Source organism: Camelus dromedarius, chromosome 11, assembly GCF_036321535.1.
Source record: "Camelus dromedarius isolate mCamDro1 chromosome 11, mCamDro1.pat, whole genome shotgun sequence".
Classification (NCBI taxonomy): Eukaryota; Metazoa; Chordata; class Mammalia; order Artiodactyla; family Camelidae; genus Camelus; species Camelus dromedarius.
Genome location: NC_087446.1, coordinates 57,008,352 through 57,029,072, shown reverse-complemented (window position 1 = coordinate 57,029,072; position 20,721 = coordinate 57,008,352). Strand labels below are relative to the sequence as shown.

At 40.0% G+C, this 20,721-nt stretch overlaps 2 protein-coding genes across 4 annotated transcripts in view; one reads left to right on the top strand and one right to left on the bottom strand.

The window, feature by feature from the left end:
- On the bottom strand, nucleotides 1–6,554 carry HNRNPA1 (heterogeneous nuclear ribonucleoprotein A1). 3 transcript variants are annotated; one of them, XR_838248.3, is made up of 12 exons: nucleotides 6,407–6,554; nucleotides 5,734–5,850; nucleotides 5,286–5,432; nucleotides 4,962–5,172; nucleotides 4,775–4,867; nucleotides 4,596–4,688; nucleotides 4,231–4,305; nucleotides 3,859–4,017; nucleotides 3,161–3,316; nucleotides 2,828–2,895; nucleotides 383–453; nucleotides 1–145 (listed from the first exon to the last, which is right to left on the bottom strand). XR_838248.3 is itself a non-coding variant. In XM_010994096.3 (11 exons), the coding sequence occupies exons 1-10, from the start codon at nucleotides 6,419–6,421 to the stop codon at nucleotides 2,840–2,842; spliced, it is 1,122 nt and encodes a 373-aa protein (XP_010992398.1). In that variant the 5' UTR covers nucleotides 6,422–6,554; the 3' UTR covers nucleotides 1,885–2,594; nucleotides 2,828–2,839. The 3 variants fall into 3 exon arrangements, 2 of the variants coding, with proteins under 2 accessions (XP_010992398.1, XP_010992399.1); XM_010994096.3 differs by lacking the exons at nucleotides 1–145; nucleotides 383–453 and adding an exon at nucleotides 1,885–2,594; XM_010994097.3 differs by lacking the exons at nucleotides 1–145; nucleotides 383–453; nucleotides 3,859–4,017 and adding an exon at nucleotides 1,885–2,594.
- A 533-nt stretch (nucleotides 6,555–7,087) lies between these two features.
- The window catches only part of CBX5 (chromobox 5), a 33,771-nt gene continuing 20,137 nt past the window's right edge, over nucleotides 7,088–20,721 (top strand). Inside the window, exon 1 of the mRNA XM_010994098.3 lies at nucleotides 7,088–7,233. The gene's annotated coding sequence lies outside the window, so the exon portion shown is untranslated. The remainder of the gene's footprint in view (nucleotides 7,234–20,721) is intronic.

Sequence of the window (20,721 nt, the reverse complement as noted above, 5' to 3'; positions counted from 1 at the left end):
CAAGCTAATAAAAGCACTTTATTTTTAAAAAGTCCATTCACAAAACTGAATGACTGATTCAAGCTGCATAGCAGCTAATGGCTACTGCATGGCAGTGGAAATGAAATGCACAGTGGCTCAGATAAAAGTCCTCATAAGGATGTTCCTGCAAAAAAGAAAAAAAATTTAAGTCTATATATAAGCAGGTGAAAGACTGTAGTTATATCCATTCTCTTTACTGAGAACCAAACTGCTTTAATAGCTCTCTACTGGCTAAATCTGAGACCAAATAGACTAAATTAGATCTCAAAATGGGGGGGGGGGGCAGTTTCTGAGGCACAGCTTGTGAATCTTTCTATTGGCTAATACTGAACACTATTGCTGTTACTTTATAAAAACTTACCTTTTGGTCATGAGCTTTAACTGATGAGTTTCTGTTTAAGAGTTGAAAAGCCTGTAGTAGTAGACTCCTCCCTAGAAAAGTAAACAGCCTTTAGAACTAGCTTTTCTATGGCACAAGTCCCATCTCAGGCTAAATCCCCTCCACACCCCCATTAGTGGTCCACCCACCCTCCCACCATCATTTTGGGGAAGATTCTAATGCATTACTTTGAGCCATTGTTTTAAAGAAATGGGTCAAAGGAAGGTAGGAGATATAGAAATTAAAGGGTAAAGTTACATTATTACAGTATAGAAATTCCTTCAATTGGGAGCCACCAAGAGTAGGGTGAATTTAAAGCAAATTTATCTCCAGAAAAACCAAATTCAGCTTAACTGGACTAGTTTTGGCTCAATATATTAAGGAAAATATAACAGAAAACTGGATTTTAGGTTAACTATATGGATGTAAGTAAAATCTGTTCTTACCTACCAGCATAGTAATAAAACCTTTTCTCCTGGTTCTGACTGCTAGTCCTAAGAGTCAGGTGTGCCTTACTCTTGTCTGCCTCCTTCCTGGCGGTGGTCACTGAAATTTCACTCCCTCCTAGCTTTCATGGAGGGTGCCGTGGCCTGCCCCTGGCTTATCTGTACTCCACATACCACAAGTGTCTACTCTCAGCTGTAGAGTGTCTGAGCTCGGAGTCATTCGCGCTATACTTGCTAGCAGTTCCTAGTAGCTGAACATCTCTCCTGGATCTTTAAAGGCATTTTCACGAATCCTGAGGTATCTGCAAACTCCCTCAATAGTTAAGGTTCCACCTGCCATTGCAAACTCAGCCAGTATCAAACCCATGGAACTATTATCCATGCTTTCCCACCCACCTCCACCTCCCGCGCAACCCCACCCATCCCTCCCCAAACTTCCAAGTAACAAACCCATGGGATGGAATACACAGTCCTAGTGATAAACACATCTCTATGCTACTAGGTACAATGGCACTGAAATTGAGGGCAAGGGAAAGGCTCAAAGGAAGCTATGTACAAATAACAATGATTGGATATTGTTGTAACAGTAACCTGTTATAAAGATTTAGAAATCATTTTCTATACAATCAACACTTTAGGATGGTTGTGTAATCTTGTGTCACATTTAAAGGAAAACTGCAGTTAGCATGAATGTAAGTAGAGAATATGGTTCCTCACTGCTTCCAATTTTACTCTACATGTTACTATGATCAATCTATAAACCTCTATAAAGACCCACCCAACCAGAAAAACTGCAGTTTTCCTTTAAGCCTGTTTTTGTGTCAAGAATAAATTCTTACTGGTATTACTTAATTTAAAAGGTCTCTCAAACCTTCTAATCTGTGGGTTTATGGGGTGGCATTAGCCAGCAGCTAGTTTCTATTCTCTGGCAGAGTTTTGCACTTGAATTGTGATAGAAGCATTCAACATTATCAGGGGTAGTGGGTAGGGAAAAGTCCAAAGCTCTGCCAGTCCCAAATCCATACAGTTGTCATTCCATTCAAGAGGGTATTAAATCGTTTATTGATTACACATGATAATGGATGATACACAAGCTTCATTCCCATCTATAACTTTATCTGGTACCATAATTCAATTTAGATATATTGCATAGGATGTGCCAACAAACATATTAATAACCAAAAACTCCGTGACTGCTTGGGTGACCCTTTTAACGGTGAACTCCAGGTCACAACACAGTAACTGTCAGTTCAACTACACCAAAGTTTCTGAAGACAATGGCCTCTCCACCCAAGCAGATTGTAAATAAATTTTGAATGGAACCTGGCATCACCCTGAAGGAATTCTAACTTCACACTGTTGGGGTAGTTTACCAAAATGGCTTCAGAGTAGACTAACTTTACACAGCACATTTAAAAAAAGACACATTTATTCAGCGTCATGATCAGACTATTACATTTAGCAATCAACAGCATGGGTGCAAAAAAAAAAAAAATCTACATTAAAACCCTTGGTTGGAATGCTTTACACTTTCCACAGAACAGAAACTAAAATAACCTGTTATACAATTAGTCACAAATACAGTCCTCGAGTTTTTTTGCCCATACACATGAGTATTGTCTAAAACATGTCTTCTTTGTAGCAGCTAGGCCCTGCCACCACTGTGCTTGGCTGAGTTCACAAATCTGTTGTAACCTGTAGCTTCCCTGTCACTTCTCTGGCTCTCCTCTCCTGCTAAGCTTTGTTTCCTGTTGAACAATACGGAATAAAGTTGTTAATCTAAACATATTAAGACTCAAGGCTACAATCCAATAGCAAGTTGTTTCCCACAAATTTTGCTGATCTGAACATTAACTTAATATCCACAATTTTACTGCAATTATAACGTTAACTATGTTGCACTGCTCAGCTACATTAGGGTTACTGGGTTCATTATCAATTATAAAAAATTAAGTGAAAACACAAAAAGGTGTTTACTTACCTGGGCAGTTAATTAAAATCTTCTGCCACTGCCATAGCTACTGCTGCTGCTGGAACCGCCATAGCCACCTAAGAAAAAAATTTGTTCCCTTAAACTTTGAAAGTGCTAATTTAACAGTACAAACAGGTTTTCTATTTGGGGTGATTCATGAGTTTGGGCTCCCATGATTTTCCCAATTCAATTACAAGCTACTAGTTGCTTAAAACTTTCTCAAAGTTTAAAATCATCAGCTTTTTGTTGTCTACACATGCACTGCCTAAAGATCTAATGTTTTCCTTAACTGTACTTACTGGTTATGGATATGCCTGGCTCTCCAATACATTTATACTATACCTTGGTTTCGTGGTTTGGCAAAATATTGGCCACCACCACCATAGGGGCCAGAACTTCTGCCTCCGAAGTTTCCTCCTTTCATGGGTCCAAAATTTGAAGATTGATTGTTGTAACTGCCAAAATCATTGTAGCTTCCACCACCTCCAAAATTGCTTCCTAAGAATGGAAAAGAGGGCCCTTTATCTGTTATTTGGGGAAAATGAGAAATTCTCGTGTTCAGAGCACAAGTTACATGAGTTTCCTGCCTTTCTCCCAAACTCTATTATCTGTATTACATCCTTTCGGGGCAAGGCATTCAGTTGAATAATCCAGTAGTTAAAAAATCACCCCCAACTTACCACAGTATAGCACATAGTATAATGTATTTTCTAGCCTTGAAGGCCCTTACCCATCCAGGGGCACTGCAAACACATGCTGGATACATCAACTAAGTGCCTAAGGTCCCAAAAGAGTTAAGATACTAAAATCCTGCTAGAAGGCAATCTAATTCCAATTGAGTACACCACTATCCACTTATCCATCTATTTGGGAGTGAGGCGGCCCCAGCTTAAAGCTAGGAGGAGGTAGCATTGCAAGCCCATTAAAAAAAAAAGCACCATGCAGTATACCAGACGTTTCAAAGCATCAAGTCCCCATACGGATAAACTAAAAGGCTAAGCTAGCTATTGCACCAAGTACCTGGATCACTGGATACCTACCACTACCACCGCCAAAGCCGCCTCCGCCTCCTCCGTTGTTATAGCTGTCATAGCTGCCACTCCCGCCATAGCCACTGCCCTGGTTTCCATAACCCTGTCCACCACTTCCATAGCCTCTGCTTCCTCCAGAGTAACCAGGGCCGCCTCCTCCATAACCACCTACAAGAATACAATTCTTCTCAATAAGACAAAAGTATTGAAAAAACAGTCAAAATTTGTGCAAGCATGATGGCTAAAGGCCTGCTCACAACATGCTGTTATGGTCAGAGTTGGGAACTTATCATGCACTATAGTTTTAGTCTCTACTAGCCTATTCTAAAGGTTGCCAAAACTTTACCTATGGTTCCTTAAAAAAACAACAAAAAACCTTACCATCATTACCAAATCCATTGTAGCCATCCCCACTGCCACCATATCCACCACCACCACGACTGCCACCAAAACCACCTGAAAGAAAACAGAATTTTAAAACCAGGTTTTAAGTATGTGAATTGCGTAAGTTATACCCTACTAAGTCTAGGTTTTAGGGACAATTAATAAAAAATTACAACAATTATTTCCAGATTAAAGACTAACTTCTGGTCAGCGAGAAGTCGGCACTACAATTGTATAAAATGTAACTTTGGAAATGTTGGACAGGAGTTACGTGCCACCAGATTGCAAAAACAAGTCATCTGGGGGTAATTAAGTTACAAGTTTATCATTAATTCTTAGTAGTAAACCATAACCACACATACCTCGACCACTAAAGTTTCCTCCGCGACCAAAATTGTCATTCCCACCAAAACCACCTCCACGACCACCACCGAAGTTTCCAGAACCACTTCGACCTGAAGGGGTAAGTTTGAGCGTTAAACTCTAGAGACTAGAATTACTCAAAAGTTATGTTTAAGTTTCAATTTACAAATAAACCCACCTCTTTGGCTGGATGAAGCACTAGCCATCTCTTGCTTAGATAGAGCTTTCCTTACTTCACAGTTGTGGCCATTCACAGTATGGTACTTCTGAACTAAAAAAACAAAGATAAAAAGCATGTGACCTCAAGGTATAAACTACTACATGAATTTCAGAACCCTTACTTCCAGGATTTCACCTGTACTTACTGACAATCTTGTCTACGGAGTCATGGTCGTCAAAGGTTACAAAAGCAAAGCCTCTCTTCTTGCCACTGCCCCGGTCAGTCATGATTTCAATCACTTCAATTTTCCCATACTGTTCAAAATAATCTCTTAGGTGATGTTCCTCCGTGTCTTCTTTAATGCCACCAACAAAAATCTTTTTCACAGTTAAGTGGGCACCAGGTCTTTGAGAATCCTAACAGGAAAACAAAACCCAAGTTATTTGTATTAGTAAAATCTATCCCCAAAGTCTATTACACCCCCAAACGTAAAGCCAAATGACCAATGGGAGGGGAAAACGTCACTCACTTCTCTTGAGACGGCCCTCTTTGGTTCCACAACTCTTCCATCCACCTTGTGTGGCCTTGCATTCATGGCTGCATCCACCTCCTCCACAGTGGCATATGTGACAAACCCAAAGCCTCTGGAGCGCTTGGTGTTTGGATCCCTCATTACCTTAGATGTTAGTTTAATACATAGTAAGTAGTATCTCAGAACCTAGTGTCATTTCTACGTTGAGTAAGGCAATAGGAAAATTTGCACCAACCCTATTACTAAGCCTTTCAATTTCCCACTAGCCATTTTGTAATCTATTGAGAGGGAGCTTTTAAAATCAGTTAAGAAAGCCACACCCTCTATCATATCATTCCCAACCATAATCTCATTAGCAATCTTCATAAGCCTTCAAATAGGAACTGCAGCAAGATAGCCCAAGGAAATCGACTAGTTCTACGGCTTTGTCACTTCCAAGTCTTACCACACAATCTGTGAGCGTTCCCCATTGCTCAAAGTGGCTCCTCAGACTCTCATCGGTTGTTTCAAAGCTCAAACCTCCGATGAAGAGCTTCCGCAGCTGTTCGGGCTCTTTGGGAGACTAGGAGAAGGGGGAAAAAGCGTTAAGTGGAGCTATAACGCAAAGCATCTCCCAGTTAGCAGAGGCAAAATTAGCTAGCAACACACGAAACACATATTGTTCCTTTGGGTCGCAACAAGCCACGTGCTTCCCCCTATCAGGGGACACGGCGTGTTGGGGGCTGGGAGTGCTGGGAAGCGGCGAGCGCATGCGTCCCTTACTCTCCCTCCAACGCAAGCGCAACAAAAGGATTCCGGGGGAGGACCACACCGCCAATACTGGACTATAGCTGCTCTTTATAAAGTCGCCTACTGAGACAAGGTAAAAAAAAATAGACCTAATGTGCCTAAGAGTTTTGCAAGGAGGAACGAGACCGGCGTGATAACTAAGGGCTGCAAGACGGCAGCCTCATGGCGACGAGGACAAAATGGCGACCTGAACTCAGGGAGGAGTAGGCCCTGGCAGCGACCTAAGAACTGCCGAAAGGACTAGTGCTAGCAGCCAAACCAGGCCGCAACCTACCGAACTCAGGAAAGGGCGAGGAACAAAATTCAGCTAGAGAGAGCGTCTTACTCACCTCTGACTTCGACATGACGGCAGCCGGGAGGGGACGCTTTAACGATGCTTACTCCGCGGCGTCCACGGGCAGAAAGGAGCAATCTAACCAACGTATCTGCCAGCCTACCTTCGGCCTCGCTTTTTTATCCCGCCTCCTCGCTGTCGGCATTGGTAGACTCCGCCCCTGAGCAACTCTGATTGGATATTTGAAATAGCTTCCCCTTTCTATTGGTCTCTGGTGCTGCATTGCAGCGTGCCGTCATCCGTCTGGGCGTTCTACGCAGTCTCCACCCCTTGGGGGGGGGTCCTTTGGCTCCCGAGTAGTATTAGTCTTAAATAGTCTGATTGGCTAGCCAACCAATCATTCATATTTGAAAGCACTTAAGGTAGTTAAATAAATTTTTTATCTTCTACGCCCCGAATATTATATTCAACTCATTCGGCTAATTATGACTGATACTATGCATGAGAAAAGTAGTTACCAAGTAACCTTTTTTTTTTTTTTGGGCGAAGACGCCTGCTGAGCGCATGTGTAGTAAAATGGCGAGTTTACGCAGGCGCGTTAAGAAGTTCCGCCTGGCGCTTGGAACACGTGAAATGGCGGGCGGGAGACGGCGGCTAACCTAAGGCGCCTGCGCAGTGGCGGGAGTTGGGCCCCTTTTTGCGCAGACGTAATGGGCGGGGAAAGGGTCTGGGCCCAGGATTGGTCGCGCAGGCGCAGGGAAGGATCCGTTTTGGCGGGCGGTTGGCGTTGCGCAGAAGGCGGCGGCAGCGGTGGCTTGTGGTCCGGCCTCTCCACAGAGGAACAGGGGCGACGATAACGTGAGTGATCGGTCTCGATCCCGGGTAAGTGGCGGACAGTCTTGCCTACTCATATGCGGTTTTGAACCGACTCCAGTTGGGCCCGTTATTGTGTGAAATGAATGGACCGCGGGGTGGGGGCTCGTGAAGGGGGAGCGGTGGGTCCGGCCAACCAATGGAAGAACAGGGGCGGGGTGTTTTATCCCCGTAGGTTCTGTGGAGCTTTGCAGCCGAAGAGTTTGACTGGCGAGTGTATAGGCCAATTGGGTCTGCCTTTAGCTGCCGAGTGATCGGTCCTTGGGCCATCGGTATGTGAGAGGCGGGTTTTCTCCTCCTGAGCAGCGTCTCGCTGAGCCAATGAGCACGAAGCGCGCGGTAGGTCGGGCTCCTCCGGAGGCAGCGGTTTGACTCCAATGGGGAATGCGGGAGTTGGGCGGTTAAATGGATGGACCAAGTCTGGAGCCAGTAGGCGGGCAGGCTACGGAAAGCGCTCGGGCAGGTCGTCCAATCAGCGCTGCAAAAGAGGGAGGTGCTAGATTTGGGGATGCGAGGAAGGGGATTCAGTGCCTGTGATGGCGCGTGGGGGTGGGAATTTTATCCACGGTGACTTTAACGAAGCCTTTGGGCCTCCATGCCACACACATCTCTGGTAGGGAAGCTCTAAGTTTGCTCCTGTATGCTGCGAGTTTGGCTACCCACATCGACACATCCCACCGTCCACCACTTTTTAGGTTTTGCGGGGGAACAAGGGAGGTCTTTTGACTTTGAGAACTCGCTTCTTTAGGAAGACTGGCTTGAAATGTTAGAACGAATAGGATAAACCTCTGTATTGTTGTGGAAAGGCACCCAAGAAAAATCGCCGTCGTAGCAACAATGCTTATTTCCACGGGCAAACAGATATGTGTATAATCCAAAGAAAAGTTGTGGAAAGCTACATACCGAAGTGTGTTACCTCTAGGGACACAGTGGGGTGGAGACAGGTTGGATCTCCAATTTATAAATCTTTGCAGGGATAATTTGTGATTAAAATTAAACTTGAAAGCCGGTTGTTTTTGTGTTTTCAGTTATAATCAAGTACTTCTCACCACCTCCTTACTCATTACACCTCAAAAATTTGCTATTTTTCCATTAAGAACTAAGGTGACTTTCGGTTTGAAAATACAAATTTTCGAAAGGTAACTTAAAAAATACTACCTGGTAGCTACTAGGCATCATGCTAAGTGCTTTTCAAGCATTGTCCATGTCCCCAATGCTTTTATATTAGGCTCTTCTCTAGGAACTTTTCCCTCCATGTATGTCTGTTTCTTTACAACATTAAAGATCTTCTAAATCTGTCTTTCTGCTATTCCTTTGAGGATATCTGAACTTGGATAAAAAGGAAGTTGCTTAAAGAGGGTGATACTTAGGGTGTTGGAGACTAATTCATCACTTGGGTTATTTTTTGCCTTTGAATATATTTCCTTCAAAATATTTTATGTGCAGTCCATATCCTGTTGGTAATGCCCATTCTATTCATTCCAGTATGTTTTAGTAAAATGTGGAAATTTTCATTACATATTGGCTGTACCAGAGTTTATACAGCTCTCTTCACTGATTTAATTAGAGTCAAGGGGAAAGTGTTTACTGTATTAAGTTCAAATACAGATGAAGTACTCTTATGACTAGAGATCTTTTTGACATTGCACAAAAGAAAGATGATTTTAACTGAGCTTATCAAGAATAGAAAAGAGATGTTCATGTTCTCTGCACTTGAAAAAGGAAAACCTATTTCATAGTTACAACTATTTGAAGGTATGCTAATAATGCAGCTGCTTAGTTTATAAGAGCGAAAGTGATAGAGGTTAAGTGTATCTGTCCCTAATTTAAGTTTGAGAGGAATACAATCTTGATCTACTACAGGGTTTCTCAACCTCAGCACCATTGACATTTCGAGCCTAATAAATGCATCTCACTTCCCCCACACTTCTGCTTGTGACAATCAAAATGTCACAAATGTCCCAGGAGGGAGGGGTGCAAAAATTTCCACCTGAAAACCATTGATCTAAAATGACAGATGGTAAAGTTGATTATCTTGTCAAAAATCTTTTATTTTGCCAATTGGAAATCAGAAGGAGAAGATGAGTGAAGTGCTTAGGAAGTGTCCTTTGGTAAGTGGATCACTAAATCCTTATACTTATCTGTTCATATACAAAGTGATCATTGTTCCATTGGATAAAAGGAAAATTTCATTAAAGGTTTTTACCACTTCTTACAGTTTAAACATTGATTGCATCTTGTGTTTATTTGACTTCCTAAGATAATGGCAAATATGCTTTTGAAGAAGGTGGACTTTGTCTCAGGTGCTTCTTACATTTTCACCTGATTTATTCCTCATTCCTTTACTTGCATTCTTCTGTATCAGTATCTCAAACTTTAACTTGACCCTCAGTAAGAAATACATTTTACACTGACTGTATACACACTGAAAGTTTCACTATGCAAATAAACGTGCAAAGCGTTCTGGTACTTTCTCATGTATAGTATACTATTTTATTTTCTCAAAAACATGGGTCAGTTTCTGCTGAACTGATTTTACATTGTGTGGAGACCCACACTTTGGGGAAAAAGAAAAACAACTGATCTGAAGAATAGGTAACCAAATCATGCCACCTTAGATTGCTCTCCGAGTAGACTCCTCTCATTTCCAGCCTCAGCTACTTGGGTCTATAAATAAATTAATCAGTGACCCCTTCTTTGATGTTCTTAATGGTATATTTTTATTTGTAAAATTTCAGGACTTGAACCTAGATTTTTTTGGTTTTCTGTGGTATGCAAATAAAAACTGCTTGTCTTTTTGTGGATTCTCTTACAAGGTCACAGTTAATAGATCTGATAAACATTTCTCTCTGCTGGGGAAGTTTTGGTGGGTAATTTTGCATTGAAATTCTCAGACTATCACATTAAAAAAAATCCTAAGTTTAGGCTTGTATTTCTTGCCTTTGGAGAACTTGGCTTGGTTGTTAACTTGTACCAGCCACTCTGTTCACAATACAAAATGCTGAGCCTGTGTTACAAAAGTTAAATTTCAGGCACTTAGAGGCATACCATAGCATCCAAACATAAAAGGATTGTTCACTAAAAGGGAAAATAACATCTTCATTGGTCTTTCTGAAATCCAGACGGCTTCTGTTTTGTAGGAGGTGAGCAGGATGACAGCTGAGGAAAGAAGAAAGAACATACCTCTGAAGTGACTGGATTTTTATGTATCTAGGGAAGTTCTGGTGATTTTCAGAGGCTTTGACAGTAGCTCTAGAGATGAGAGAAAGGTATCCAGGGTACAAGGGTTTCTAAGGAAGACTAGTATTTTTTGCTTTTATTGAGGTATTTTAATTTAACCACATAGCATGATTTATACATCTTACTGAAATAACCCATTTAACAACTTCTGGTAAGGCATGTCTTTCTTCCTGTCTTTTTCCTTTTACTTGGTCTATTTTTTTCTAACTTGGTCTATTTTTATTTCCATTTGCCTTACATGAAATTGGACCTAAGTGCTCTGGATGTTGATTTTAAAAGCAATAAATTGCAGTGTGACGTGTCACTTATAACTGACTCAGTATGGTTGATATTTACATATTGTTACTATCAGTGAACCTGGACTTTGGGCAGTTGTCATTTTTCCCCGACGCAAACTTTGATTTTCCTTCCCTCCTTATAGAGGATGGCTTTAGCTGATCATTGTACTTATGGGAAGGAGTCCAGGTCATCCTGAGAAGAGTTGGCTTGTGCAGAGTCCAGGACGCAGATTTGTTGGATTTCTGTAAGCCACTTGAAGCCACATACTCATTTCTGATGACAACTTTACACTTGTGTTGGCAGAACACCCACAGTGACAACTGTTGCCTATGTCTGTCCGGGAGCTCTACCAGCTAGCATGTTTGGGGAAAAACCTACACTGTTCTTGTTAGCAGCTATGTAAATATTAGACCTTTCTGAATTTGTCTTCTCAGATTTGCCATACTTCTGGGTAAATTGCATCTTTGATCACCTCGATCACAACTTACCCTTTAAAATGAAGGATTAAAGGTTTTAGGCATTCTTTGGGTCACTTAAGGAACAATTCTTTTGAGGTTAGTAATTGGTTTTATATGTCTGGTTCATGATTTAAAAATTTTAATTTTCCCCGTGTCTTAGTTTCTTGTGGCTTCAAACAACAGGAATTTATTCTCTCACAATTTTGGAGGCCGGAAGTCTGCAATCAAGGTGTCAAGCCCATCCTGGAGGCCCTAGGGGAGATTTCCTTCCTTGTCTTTCCAGCTTCTGGTGGTTGTCATTATTCCTCGGTTTATGGCCATCTCTCCCTGCTCTGTCTTCGCATTGTCTGCTCGGTGTGTCTGTCTCAGAACTTCTGCCTCTTAAAAGGATACATGTGATTGCATTTAAGGCCCCCACTGTTAATCCAGGATAAATTTCTTCTTTCAGATCTTTAACTCACATCTTTTGCCATATAAAGTAATATTCATAGGTTTGAGGAATGAGGTCATGGATATCTTTGGGGGGCCATCATTCAGAGCACTACATCCTGGTTGTCTGTCCTGTAACCAAATAAATTTTACCTAATTCAAAAGAGAAAAGGTTATTTTTTAAAAATGAGGGGCAAGTGGGGAGGAAAATGCCTCAGAAAACCTAAGTTTTCTTCCCACATCTGCTATTAGCTAGTGATAGAACCAAAAGTGAGGCATTTGCCCTGTTTGGTCCTTACTTTCTTCTTATTTGGAAGGAATTGGTTGGTGATAGCTAATAGCCCTTTAGACCTAAGACTTCTATGAAGTGACATCTAGATTGTCGTGGAGTTTGTTTTTGAAGTTAATTTAAAATGCTAATCAAGAACTCATTCTAGTATTTTGGACCAGTGTAGTCCCCTGGTGGTCTTGCCTAGGGCTTGAGGGACAGAAGACTGAGTTGTAGTTGTTGGCTGGTTTTCAGCTCCTCAGGGTAGTAACATGGGATAACAAACCTGTGCTTGTTATTGTGTGTGATTTTCTAGAGTGTAATAGACTAGCTGGGCCATTTTTTACTCTCATTCTAATGAGGCCATGGACTGTGTAGTCTAGATTTCCTTTCCACTAAGAATAGTTCATCAAAATTAAACACAATTTAAAGTTTTTTAAAAGGGAAGTGAATAAGAATTTTAAGGGAAAAAAATTAACGCTGACAGATTTTTCTACCTGAAACTAGGCCATAGACCTAGTTTTTAAATTTTTCACGTGCAGTCTTATTCTTCAGACTTATTAAGTGCCTGTTCTATCGTATTTCACGATCAAGTTTTATAACACACTCTTACTATTTATTTCTTCTTGGAGAAGAAGAACCAAATTGCATTCAAGTATTTCTCTGATTGTAATCTACAATTCTTAGAATAAAGCAAGTTCACATCTGAGCCAGCGGGTATAATTATGTCGGAATAAAATGCCCTGTGCTGAAGAGGTCAACCAACAGGCTAGGATATTTATTTGAAGTTTGGTTTCTGAGGCAAATCCTTGAACTCCATGTACCTTGTTTCTCATTCCTAAATCAGCAAGACTCACTTACCTCACAGGGAGTTGTGGAGGGTAATATACTGCTATTTGTTCAGTTATTTCACAACAGTAAATTATATCTAAGAATCTGATAAAACATAGGCAAACCTCATTTATATGTGTAGTTGGAGACAACCATAGATAAAACTTACAGATAGTCCAGGAAATTCATTAAAGTTATTTTTAACTTCCTCCAGCAAACATTTTACCTTCTGTTTCCTGTATATTTTCCAAAGTATTTTCTTGTTCTTTTACTGTAACAGACATGAGGTAGGTAGGGCAAATATCCAATACCAGATTAGATAATAAATGGGTCAATTGGCAAATATCCAATACTAGATTAGATAATAAAGGGGTCAATTCATCAAAAGGACAGAATCCTAATTTTATACAACTGATAATTGTCAAAACACAAGAAAGAGAAAACAATAGAACTGAGGTAATAGATATCTCCAATTATATTTGGAGATTTCAACACACGCTTTAAGTAATTAATAGTACAAACAAAATCAGTAAGGAAATAGACTTGAACACTGCTGTCAACCAACCTGATATAACAGACATTTGTAGGATATTCTACCCAACAACAGCAGAATACACATTCTTTTTAAGTGCACAGAAACATTGACCAACACAGACCATCTTCTGTCATAAAGCAGATCTCAAAACTAAAAGGATTTGATCAAATAAAGTGTGTTTTCTTGAATATAAAGACACTTTATATACCCATTGGTTTCTCAGATTTCTCTTTTTATAAAGAGGATATTATAAATGTCTTCTTTTTTCTATGGAGTTTTTATTGGTTTCAGTTTTTTTTTTTTTTAATTTGAAGGAGCTCATTGGTATTTTATAAATAAATCCCTTGTCAGTTTTAAACATGAAAAAAAAAAGTGTTTTCTGACCATAATGGAATTAAATTAGAAGTCAATAACTGATAGACATCTGATAGTTTCCAAATATTTGGAAACTAAACAACACACTTCTAAGTAACCCATGGATCAAAAAAGATCACAAAGAAAATTAGAAAATATTTTGAACTGTGTAAGAACAATAACATGATATCAGATGTGTGCAATATAACCAAGGCAGTGCTTAGAAATTTATATTATTAACCGCTTTTATTTAAAAAGCAGAAAAAAGTAGAGTCTGTTTTTAGGTTAAGAACCTAGAAAAAGAAAGGATAAGAGTAATGGTGTTTAAAGGTGCAAAGTTTAACAAGTGGTAAATAAACCCTAAAGATCTAATGCACGGTATAATGAATATAGACAGCAGTATTAACACCACAATTATGTAATGTGATAAATAGCATTACACTGTCCATCATATTTAAACTTACACAGTGTTACATGTCAAGTTATTCAAATAAAAAGAACAAGAGCAAATTAAACCCAAAATAAGCAGAAGAAAAGAAATAGTGAAGGTAAAAGCTGTAAATAGTTGAAATGTAAAACAAAAACAGGAAAATCAATGGAACTGAAAGGTTTTTTGAGAAATTCAATAAAATTAATGAGCAAGTCTGATGTGGGGGAAAAAGACACAAATTACTAATACTGGGAATAAGAAGAGATATCACGACTGATCCTACAGACACTAAAAGAGTAATAAGGGAACGTTATGAATAGTTAACGCCATCACATTCAACGTCTAAGATAAAATGAATCGCTTCCTTGAGAGACTACCAAAGCTCAGTTCAGAAGAAATACAGAACCTCACTAGTCATGTATTTATTAAGGAAATGTAATTTGTAGTTAAAAACCTTCCCCCAAAGAAATCTCCAGGTCCAATTGGCTTCACAGGTGAATTTTCCAAACCTTTTGGAGGTAATAAAATCAATTCCACACAGACTTCCAGAAAATAGAGGAGGAGGGAACAGTTACTAAAGTGTTATTTTTAACATCATTTACTATCAGACATTTAATTTCTATTTGCTTTACATTTTTAAAGTGTTTTCTCATTCCCTCCCCGCCAACAGCAGACCTTTGAGATAATTAGGGCAAATAACTAACACCCTTAAGGGTAAATAAACTGTCCAATTCAACCCTGCAGTGATCTAGTTGGGATAGGACCCATATCTCCTTCCGAGTCCTGATACTGCCTCTGTTAACAGATTGCCCCTTTAGCAGCTTGTTTGTAACAACCTCGGGACAATGCTAACTGGTGCTGATTTAACCAAGAGAAGCTGAAAGTCCTCAGTCCTTAAGTGGAAGACTGGGCTAGATTCAGTGCCCATGCAATGCTTGACACATACTAGGCCCTCAATAAATGTCCCATAACCAACCAATTTTAGAGGAAGGGTCAGAATTACTGTATTAGTCATCCTTTTGGCATAGGATTTGAATGGGATGATGGTTGGAAACTGAACAAAAAAAGTCAGAAACATCTTATTTGGCTTAAGCAGTGTGTCAGTGCTCAGCAGAAGAGTTAGGTGGTCTGAGATTGGTCATCCCTTTAGCCATTTATCTGATGGTGGCCTCCTTTCTTTGCATTTAACTATCAATATATCTGAAGTGTAGAGCACACTTTTATGATATTGTGGCATAGTAACTCACACTTAAATGTCAATAGAGACACTTGCAAAGATGTACAAGGTTCAATAATTTCTGGTGTGGGTTTGTTTCTCCTGTCATCACCCATTATGTATTTTTTTACAGCTTTTAAATTGCCACAGAGAGAAATTGGTCAGGATCATAATAGATGGCCAAGGAGCTGCCAAGGATACCACTGTATGGGATGGGGAAAAGTTCAATACTGGCTTGATTTTATTTATCTAAATTGTAGGCTATGACTTCAATATAATTCATGTCACTAATACACTAAGGTAATGGCAAAGCACAAAATTATGCCTCATGTTGAAGGAACGCTCTCTTTTACTCCCTGAAGTTTTACAGTCTGAGATACCTTTCTATTCCAATTATATAAAAACTCCTTTTTTATCAGGATATATTAATCAGATTTTAGCATATTGAGTTAAAGTCTAATACCATCTCAACAGCTAAATTAGAGATTTTTAGAGATTTTAGTTTATGGTTATGCAAATTAATTTTTATGTCTTTTGAATGTCTGTTAAACTAAGACTATGAGAGAATGTAAATTGTCTGGCATAGCAGAAATTCTCCCTTAAAATAGAGGATTTGTTGAAATGACCTGAAGGGGCCCTTGTAACCCTTAAGCTGCTAATGTCCCAAATCTATACAAGCTAGATAAGCATGAGTCTTAATTTTATGGCTGTTTGAAAAATGCTTGTATGGCCATAATTTTATTTGAGGCTGGATACCTCAGTTCTCTTTTAACCCTTCCATCCTGTGTGAACGTGGTCTGCCAAAGTGGCGTGTAAAAATCTAAGATTCATGGTAATCTACTCAAACATTGCTGTTACCCATTTTTCTTAAGATTTATGATGAAATCACTAGGTTCTTCATGAAAGGTGACAAGATCTACTAGTTCATGTTTCATCACATTTAATTAATAGAGAGGAGTGGGTGTGAAATTAACACCCACCAGAGACAATGGTGCTTTGAGATGAGTTCACTACATTCCAAGGAGAGGGTCATTGGAAGGCACCGTCTGGAAGACATTTGCCCATAGAGGTACCAAATTCTACTTCCTCATGAATGTTGGAACAAGTGAATATCTGACCTCTTGCTCAGTGATGGGTTTAGGTGTGACCTAACTAAATTCAGAGAGGACTGAGCCTTGAGAGAAGAAATTTAGTCGATTTGAATAATGGGAAAAAAAGTCCCGTGTAAAATTATTTTGTGGGATTGTGATCTGGTAATGAGATACCAAGAATTTGTGTGTTATTGCTAAATATACCAGTGAACTGGACTTAAAACTGCGAGCAGTTCTGAGAATTGCTGGAGTAGACATTCATTTGTATCTTTTAATGGTGGTCAGAGCTTGGAGGATAGTACAGCCAATTGAAATTTACAAGGCAGCCTTTATCTCCATTTATAATGTATATGTTTTAATCTAAAAGAACAAAAGGCTTTATACTACCTTGCTCGCTGGAGCAGAAGGCTGAGATAATCAACAAATAGGATACTTTGCCCCAGAATAATTCTGTGACTGGTTGAAGCAGTGCCTTGGCCTGATTATTAAAGGATCACGAACTGGAGCCGTGCTAGCCAAAGGAGAGCATTTCCTCTTTCCACACTCCTCTCTATTAATAAAGTTTGTGTTGTCTGTATGTGGCTTGTTAATGATAGGGGTGTTAACGACCACAGTTAATCTTCCTCAACTCTTTCCTAATCCAGTCTCTTAAATAGACATTTAAAAAGCTTTTAACTCCTCTTGAATTGGGTGCTCATAGGCTTTTGGTGGAGGTGGAGTGATAGTTATCAGCCCATTTAACAAAACCTGAGACAGCCAGGACAGCTGTAATGTGCATCTCTATGCTGTGTTTCTGTTAAAATGCCACATGGCTAATACTTTGGAAATCATAAATCTAGTGGAAGAAAACATCTTTATAGAGGGTATTTTAGTTTTATGCTGTATGTGTTACAAAACCTAAAACCATTGGTACTTCTGGATCCATAAAGAGCAGAGAACATAGACCAGATTAAAACGGTTCTGTAAATTTGGTTTCTTTTCATCTGTTTTATTTGCTACAATAAGGCTATAAAGAGGATGCCTTGAAGAGAATGCTGTAGCTGACAATTTAATCTTCACATAAGCCACCAGCTTTCCCCAGGGGCCTTAGGGGGAGAAATGGAGATTTCTCAAGCCTGGACCAACTGAAGTTAGCCATCAGCGGCATATTTAATTAATACACGTGATAGGGACTTTTGCATATGCCCTCACCCTTTCCTACTCTTTAGAATGGCTTTCTGTGTAGAGGATTTTGCCTTCTTAGTGGGCTTACAGAATTTATATTGAAACTCTAAAATGAAGACAGAGCTCATTGATTCTGCATTTTGACATTTGGTCTGACTACCCCCTCCAGATAGATCAGTGGGTAGTTGAGTGAGGCAACTTAGCAGTTGGTTTCATTACTTTTTAAATAATACAAAGAAAGCTTAGAGAAAGTTTTAGAATTATGTTTTTATATTTATACACACACACACACTCTCTCTCTCTCTCTCTCTCTCTCTCTCTCACACACACACACACACACACACACACATTTTTGCTCATTAAGTAGTGATTTTAAAACACACACGCTACACCAAGATCTAAGAAAAGCCACCAGGACAGCTGGCATTGAAAAGTAGTAACTGGAGGGACCAGAGCAGAGCCTGAACTGGACTGAGCAGACTGATACTAGCGATTCCATGTGGGTGGCTCCATGCTTCCAGGATGGATTGGTTAATGCAGAGAGCTAATCATTACATCTGTTGTTCTTCTGGATTGCCCCAGCTTTCTGGAATGCCCTCTCTAATTTCTGGGGACTGGCAATTTTTACCTTTTTTTTTCTTTTACTCTTATAATGTATGGGATTTTTTTGTCCCTCTCTGCTTCACCTCCTCACCTCCACTACCACCCCCCCCTTTTTTTTCTGGAAGATTCATCTGTTAAAGAAGTTTCCTGTCATCGACTTGGAATGTGGGTTCTGACTGTGCCTGACCGCAAAGCTCTTTGATGTTTGTCCAAGGCTGAATTCTCACCAGATCCCCGATTTAGGTGTTTTTTCCCCAGCACTCAGAGGCCTGCAAGGTGAATTTGCTTTGTGTTGCTGATATGAAAGGTTGGTGGGGCCTGCTCTTTCTCGTGATCTGACGGGCAATTAAACTGCTCGCCTGTGTCTGTGGTTGTTGATGCGTTTACCAGAGAGTTCCTGTGTGTGTTCAGGAAAAGGCTGAGAGCTGTTATGTCTGAAAGACTCTCTAGAAACTTGAGGGGCTACCCACCCCTTCCCATGGAGATTTCCACAAGGATAATAAGGTTGTGCTCAGAGGCTCAGCCTCTCTTCCTCTGTCATGGTATCAGGATTGTACCTTAATCACTCCATCATCCTGCCAGCCACGTCTCATTTCTCACCCTGGACCTCTCCCTCGTCCCAAGCTCAGCGCGAACCACCAGTCTTGATGCTTTATCTGGTCCAGGCTCTAGCTCTTAAATTGTCCGTCTGGCTTTGTGTTTCATTTGACCCTAATACACTGGGTCGCACTGTCTAAAAGAGAATTATGTCCCCTCCGATGTCTGAGTGCATTTCTCATTTCTTACTGCTGCTCCTGAGCAGATCTGTAACTTCAAGGTTAAGATAAGACACATTCCATCAGAACTATGTCGTCATCCTTGCCAGCTTCTGATCTGTGACTGTCCAGGAGATTTATAAGACAATTGCATGCCATTCTTTACAGAATATTATGGTTGGACTCTGACTCCTGGCATCAGGCCCAATTTGATTTGTCAGCTGTTACAAAACCCATTTCCCAAAGAGAAAGGGATCTTAGCCATGTGCCTTTTAAGAGTGGGAAGGAGGGAACTGATTTGGCTCTTTATTTCCTGATGTTTTAGAGAGAAGGATCAACACCAGAATATTTGTGTCCCTTTCCTTATTGAATTCACTTGTTTTCCCTAAAAGGTTTCACTAATATGTTAGTATTGCTGTCATTCTTTCCTGTCCTTTATCCCTTCACACAATTGCTATTAGTTAGTCTTTCCAGTCTGCCATCTCCAGTGCTTTTCTGAGTTTTAAGGAGTAAGAATAAGGATTTTGCCCTTGGGAGAAAAGGTACCTGCTTTTTCTCTGAAGGTTTATTAGTTTGCTAGCGCCAGTTAACAAAGACACTGTTCCTCTTTTCTTGCTGTCTAACGTGTTGAACTGCAGGAGTTACTACTGCATGTGATATGGTTTAATGGCTTAGGAATTTAGAAGGTCACGTATTTCCTGCTGCTGTTGTATTAGGCCCTATAATATTTTTACAAAAGGTTCTCTTTGGGGGACTTAGCAGACCTTTGGTTTCAACATAAACTCACTCTTTCCCTAGGAGGTAGGCAATGAGGATTTATTTGGCACATTTTAGTGATTCTGGGGTTAGATCTAAAATTTACTCAAGATCACACATGGCAAGTTAATCACAGAACCATAACCCTGATCTAATTCCTTTGGCATTGTTTTCATATCCCTTAACCACGAAAAGTTTTTAAAAGTTAGCAAGAGTCAAGAAAGGCTGCTTTTACTCAGATTTCCTGATGGATCTACTCAAGGTTAAAGAAATCCTCTGTAGTTGAAAACTGTCCACTTTGCTCTCATACTCTGTAATTTCTCCTGTTTGATAACCAAAATAATCATTTTTTTTTCCTTAATCGGGTTCTTTGCCTTTGATTGTCCCTTTTTCTTACTCTTCTATGGCACCAACCTCTCTCTGGTTCTAAAGACCTGTATCTATCTGTACAGCAGAGCTGGGGTTTGGAGCTCTCTAAAATGTTCTTTATGGCCAGGAGAAAGGAAAATTCATGGGACTGCAAGTCTCTTAAGCATCTCTTTATCTCAATCCTCCTTTTCTCAACTATTAGGGGTTCTTAATATGTGGAGTTTTTAATGATTATATTGTAAAATTAATGTTCCAGGTGAGTATTATTTAAAACTTTTATAACATAAGAACGACTAATGAGAAATGGTTTTAATTTAACAGTAATGGTTGTAACTGGACTGCTCCCTCCCCTTTCTTGTTTAAAACTATTTAAGGATTAAAATTTTTTTTCTACCTAGAGTTTCAGTTTAAAAGTTCTTTGGTATTGCTTCAAGTCTCTAGATTCTGTTTCTAGATCTAGTAATCGCCCAAGAAGGAAAGTTGTATAGTATCTTTGAAATACTTCCCTTCCCCCTTTTCTGTTATTCCCCCCTCCCCCCTCCAAGCAATTTTAACTGTTCAGTGACAGATGGTAGGAGAGGCCTTGTCTAAAGTGCTGCTGGTGGGCTGGATTAGGGGGCGGGTAATTTGTACTGATCTTGTTGTAGAAGGATCTAGCCTTACCCTGCCCCCCACCTTCCAGTTGAGCTATAATCCTGTTAAATGATTTTAAAACGCTA

What these genes read in the sequence shown, in the direction of transcription:
- HNRNPA1 (XM_010994096.3), bottom strand. An exon ending in GAACGCTCACAGATTGTGTG is followed by an intron (nt 5,433 to 5,733) that starts GTAAGACTTGGA and finishes CTAACATCTAAG; the next exon opens with GTAATGAGGGATCCAAACAC. An exon ending in AGGAAACTTTAGTGGTCGAG is followed by an intron (nt 4,306 to 4,595) that starts GTATGTGTGGTT and finishes GTTTTCTTTCAG; the next exon opens with GTGGTTTTGGTGGCAGTCGT.